Source organism: Oppia nitens, unplaced genomic scaffold (assembly GCF_028296485.1).
Source record: "Oppia nitens isolate AA-2021 unplaced genomic scaffold, nextdenovo-longstitch-racon4-pilon3 scaffold6_pilon_pilon_pilon, whole genome shotgun sequence".
Taxonomy (NCBI): domain Eukaryota; kingdom Metazoa; phylum Arthropoda; class Arachnida; order Sarcoptiformes; family Oppiidae; genus Oppia; species Oppia nitens.
In genome coordinates, this window is record NW_026533250.1 from 4,912,491 (window position 1) to 4,918,481 (window position 5,991).

The window sequence follows — 5,991 nt, forward strand, 5'->3', positions numbered from 1 at the left end:
ATCAAAACTATAATTATCTACAATTACCAGTGATTACAACAATAGTATGGATACAATTTGAACAATGGAAACACTGTTTTTGGTAAGTATTTGAGTCGTTGGACAATCCGTATAGAAAAAAAAACAGGAGATCCAGTATTTTAAATTTATTAGCTAATGTGGAAACACTAGATGTCAATGGATGGACATACTATACGGATCGGGGAATAATATATGGTTTATATATATGATTATCAAAAAAATAATTATCAAATTGGTGTCAATTATTTTGTGCAACCACTAAAAAATAGTTAATTATTAGGTAAAGACTAAGTTTTATTTATTTGTTGTTGTTGTTATATTAAATAATAATATTATTTGTTAATAATTAACATATTAGACTGTAGTTACTGGTATATAAATTAAAAAATATATTTTTAATAGTAATGTAGTTTTTTCAATCAATTAAACCAATTTAATACACAAGTTTTTTTTAAAAAGTATTTATAAAATGTAAATATTATTAATATAATAAATAGTTATCTATGTATAGTGACAATACAAATAAATAATAAAATGTCAAATTATATTATTTCATTTTACAATTATTTTGTGCATCGTTTTAACCATTGCTTGTAAACCAAATATGTCATCAAACAAATGAGTATCAATAGGATTACATTAACCACAATAAGAAATGTTGTTTTCAACCATTTAAACCAATTATTTGTACCATTAGTTTGAGTGCCGGTCAATGTAGGAATGGTTGTTGTCTTAGGTATGGATGTTGTCATAGATAGGGATGTTGTCTTAGGAGTTGTTGTTGTCTTAGGTATAGTTGTTGTTGTTTTAGGGAAACATTTGATGAGTGTCTTTAGATTTTTTGGTTTACACTAAATAATAATAATTTATTTGTAATTTAATAGTTCATATGTTAGTAGATATTAATGTAACAAAACATACGGCCGTCTCATTGAATGGATTTCCCACATAACAGTATTTGATGGCAGTTTTGTCGCCAACATTGGTGAACACAATGGATCCCTGACCACCCATTTCACCACCCTTTCCATTAGCATAATCATAACGACTATACTGTCTGACAATTGCCATCAGTTTGGTTACACTATTGATCTTAATCTCCTGTTTTCCTTCAATAAAAAACTTTTGCTTTTCGCTTAATCCATAGATATTGTCGATCGGTTTATAATAAGATGAAAAATTATATACTCGTGTCTTCACATCGTTGTTGTTATTGTTGTCCATAAATGTAACGATTAGGTAATCTTCAGTTATATTCATCGGAGTCCAGGCGAGTGTCGGCTTAAAGTTTGACGTAAAATCTATTGTCGACGTATCAAAAAAGTTTATGCCATAATTCATACCTTTGTGCCACCAATCAATATTTTTCAAATCTTTCTAATTTAGTTAAAAAAAATAAATAAATAAAAAGTATTTAATTAAAAACTAAAAAATATCATTGAAATCTTTGCCGGAATTTTTTTTAAATATTTTTACTTACTCGGAGAGCTCCGATAGCATCAAAATAATCCTCTAGTTTAATACTTGTTGTCCAGGCCATGGAGTAAATTTTACCGGAAAACGTGTCAAACTTATCGATAGTTTTAAACATATTCATTGTAACGGATTTCTTAAAGCCGTCACTGTATGTCAATTGCCAACAGTTGTTACCGATAATGAAGTATTTGTTTGACTCTGTTTTGACATATTTATTGTCTTCAAAGAAACGAAATACAAAATCAATTTTGTAACCATTTTTTACATATTCGTTGCAGAAATTCTTTGAAGACTTATTGCTGACCACAGATTTGATGGCCGACAACACCAACAACAACAAGACTGCTGTCAATTGTAAATAAAGTTATAATTAAATATTGATTATGAATTAATTGAGTCAATATATATATATATATATTAATAATAAATACCAATTAGATAAATAATGGCTTTCATTGTCAATGATAATCAATTTATAAACCAAAAAAACTGGTAATTAATCTAAACATAAAAACTAAACTAATAGACAAATTGGAAACTTATTTGAAAAGGTATTCTATAGTATAGGTACTCATTGTTGTCTCGTTTATAATTTATAGGTTATATTTCGAGCGACAATAATATCAATACAATTAAATCTACAAAAAAATACTATAAATAAATAAAATTAATTAAAAACTAAAATTACAACTTTTTTAAAAAAAAAAGTTCTATAAATAATTATAATATAGAAATAAAATTTAGTAATCAATGTAATAAAACTTTAAATAATTTAGTAAATTTTAAACACATTTTACATAAAATTTACTATTTTTAAAAAAATACTTTATTTAGTTTTAAGAGAGTTTTGTTTAGATTTAAAGAAAGTATTAAATAATTATAATATAGAAATAAAATTTAGTAATTAATGTAAAAAAAACTTTAAATAATTTATATTAAAAATTATATATGTTATATATGTATAGTGACAATAGTTAATTATTAGGTAAAGACTAAGTTTTATTTATTTTTTGTTGTTGTTATTATATTAAATAATATTATTTGTTAATAATTAACATATTAGACTGTAGTTACTAGTATATAAATTAAAAAATATATTTCTATTAGTAATGTAGTTTTTTCAATCAATTAAACCAAATACACAAGTTTTTTAAAAAGTATTTATAAAATGTAAATATAATAAATAGTTATCATATGTATAGTGACAATACAATTAAATAATAAAATGTCTAAATTATTTTATTTCATTTTACAATCATTTTGTGCATCGTTTTAACCATTGCTTGTAAACCAAGTATACCATCAAACAGATGAGTATCAATAGGATTACATTAACAACAATAAGAAATGTTGTTTTCAACCATTTAAACCAATTTATTGTATCATTAGTTTTATTACCAGTTGTTGTAGTTATGACTGTTGTTGTCTTAGGTATGGATGTTGTCTTATGAGTTGCTGTTGTCTTAGGTGTAGTTGTTGTTGATTTAGGTGAACATTTGATGAGTGTCTTTAGATTATTTGGTTTACACTAAATAATAATAATTTATTTGTAATTTAATAGTTCATATGTTAGTAGATATTAATGTAACAAAACATACGGCCGTCTCATTGAATGGATTTCCCACATAACAGTATTTGATGACAGAATTGTCGCCATCATTGGTGAACACAATGGATCCCTGACCACCCATTTCACCACCTTTTCCATTGACAAAATCATAACGACTATACTGTCTGACAATTGCCATCAGTTTGGTTACACTATTGATCTTAATCTCTTGTTTTCCTTCAATAAAAAACTTTTGCTTTTCGCTTAATCCATAGATATTGTCGATCGGTTTATCATAAGTTGAAAAATTATATACTCGTGTCTTCACATCGTTGTTGTTATTGTTGTCCATAAATGTTACGATTGGATAATCTTTAGTTATATTCAACGGAGTCCAGGCAAGTGTCGGCTTAAAGTTTGACGGAAAATCTATTGTCGACGTATCAAAAAATTTTATACCATAATACATACCTTTGTGCCACCAATCAATATTTTTCAAATCTTTCTAATTTAGTTAAAAAATAAATAAATAGTATTTAATTAAAAACAAAAAATATTATTGAAATCTTTGCCGAAAATTTTTTGTATTTTTTGTATTTACTCGGAGAGCTCCGATAGCATCAAAATAAGCATCTATTTTAATACGTATTGTCCAGGCCATGGAGTAAATTTTACCGGAAAACGTGTCAAACTTATCGATAGTGTTAAACGTATCCATTGTAACGGTTTTCTGAAAGCCGTCACTGTATGTCAATTGCCAACAGTTGTTATCGATGAAGAAGTATTTGTTTGATTCTGTTTTATCATAATTATTGTCTTCAGAGAAACGAAATACAACATCAATTTTGTGACCATTTTTTCTATATTCGTCACAGAAATTCTTTGAAGACTTATTGCTGACCACAGATTTGATGGCCGACAACACCAACAACAACAAGACTGCTGTCAATTGTAAATAAAGTTATAATTAAATATTGATTATAATAATAATAATAATAATAATAATAATAAACTCTATATTTATACACGAATTGTATTCAACTAATGCTGATCTACCATACAACCGTGTTTTATATAAGAATTTATTATGAATTAATTGAGTCAATATATATATATATATATATATATATATATATATATATATATTAATAATAAATACCAATTAGATAAATAATGGCTTTCATTGTCAATGATAATCAATTTATAAACCAAAAAAACTGGTAATTAATCTAAACATAAAAACTAAACTAATAGACAAATTGGAAACTTATTTGAAAAGTTATTATATAGTATATAGTATTATATACTACTCATTGTTGTCTCGTTTATAATTTATAGGTTATATTTCGCGCGACAATAATATACAAATCCACAAAAAAACTATAAATAAATAAAATTAATTACTAGTAAAAACTAAAATTACTTATATAAATAATTATAATATAAAAATAAAATTTAGTAATCAATGTAATAAAATTTTAAATAATTTACTAAATATTAAACACATATAAACACATTTTACATATAATTTACTTTTTTTAAGAAAATACTTTATTTAGTTTTTTATATAAATAACTGTAACAAAAGTATATATAAATAAAACAATTATTTTAATCTAATTTTACTGCTCTTCTGTTGTATCAATTGTTGTCAAATTTGTCGGTAAAGACATCTAACAAACAAAAAATGGCCGATTGTTTGGACAAAGCCGTGACTACTGAAGCCGTGATTAACAAAGACATCGATAGTAATGATCATGAAGTTTGTGATTCAGTGGATCAATGGTTGTATCGATTGGCAAACATTGATGTAGAGGTAAATTAAACAACAGATTATTAATTTAAACCTCAATTTATATATTTAATTGATATCACATTTCAGTCGATACTTAACGACGATGTGTTGATAAACATCTTAAATATGTTGAATCCGAAAGAGTTGTTTCAATTGCAAAGAGTTAGCAAACAGTTTCAGTATTGTTGTCAACAAAGTCTGAAAAAAGTAAAAGTATTGCGAATCAGATCACAACTGATGACTGACGACGAGTGTTATACAAGAAATACTTTGGACATCAATGGACTGAAGATACACTTCATTGAGATTCATTGGTTGGCCGACAAATTGCCAAACATTGAAGTATTGGTCATTAGTCCAGAATTAAGTCTTAAAACAATAACACGTTTTGCTAAAAATTGTCCGCAAATTGAATCGCTATGTTTTGGTCCAAAATTTGCCGACACATTGACTGACAACAAACTGATGGCAATTATGGACTTATTTGGCGATCGACTCAACCGATTTCGTCTCTATAGTCCCGATGATTGCAGTAAATTGATTTCTGACTACAATTTTGACTACAATAGTGTGGATCCGATGATTACGGATATACTGTTTGCAGTGATGTTTGAAGTGTTCGAGTCGTTGGACAATCCGTACAGAAGACAAGTAGATCCAGTATTTCCAAAAGTTGGTCCAATAGATGAATCATACAATAAATGGTTGAATATGTATGAATCGGAACTATCGGAATCCGATTATCAGTTGGATCTCATAAATCATATGGCAATGAAAGAGATTCACCGCCGATTTGTTAACTACTGTGGAAGTGGTATCAAATTATTGCGGACTAGTAGTAGGGGTCAGATGTATAGTTTTTTTCCTGGATTAATGAATGTGATTAAGTTTCGTTTGGGTGATCTCAACCAAGTGTGGTCTTATTATTTAAATAGCGACATATTTGACAATTAATTATAATTGTAAGCAAAATATTTAAAGTATAAATAGTATTAGCAATTGATGACAATTTTATTTTATATACTTTTCATATATATATATATTGAATAGTATTGAATATTTGTCTGTTTATACATAGTTTGCTAATAATTTTTTTTGAAAATATAATTTTTCTATAATCTACTTAAAACAGGAATTTCATATCAAAATCT

At 26.4% G+C, this 5,991-nt stretch overlaps 1 protein-coding gene across 1 annotated transcript; it reads right to left on the minus strand.

Annotated features, from left to right (window-relative positions):
• Positions 1–584: 584 nt before the first annotated feature.
• Positions 585–4,230, minus strand: LOC128962768 (uncharacterized). The gene is made up of 8 exons (XM_054309169.1): positions 4,206–4,230; positions 3,648–3,988; positions 3,518–3,551; positions 3,096–3,475; positions 2,896–3,025; positions 1,502–1,842; positions 943–1,398; positions 585–872 (listed from the first exon to the last, which is right to left on the minus strand). Exons 1-8 carry the CDS (start codon positions 4,228–4,230, stop codon positions 585–587), a joined length of 1,995 nt encoding a protein of 664 aa, XP_054165144.1.
• Between the last annotated feature and the right edge of the window lie 1,761 nt (positions 4,231–5,991).

Bases quoted from the DNA above. Each gene is read 5' to 3' on its own strand.
- LOC128962768 (XM_054309169.1), bottom strand. From the start codon at position 4,230: ATGAAAGCCATTATTTATCTAATTG. The intron at 3,552-3,647 runs GTAAATACAAAA...TAACTAAATTAG, and splicing joins ATGCTATCGGAGCTCTCCGA to AAAGATTTGAAAAATATTGA. The intron at 3,026-3,095 runs GTATGTTTTGTT...ATTATTATTTAG, and splicing joins ATCCATTCAATGAGACGGCC to TGTAAACCAAATAATCTAAA.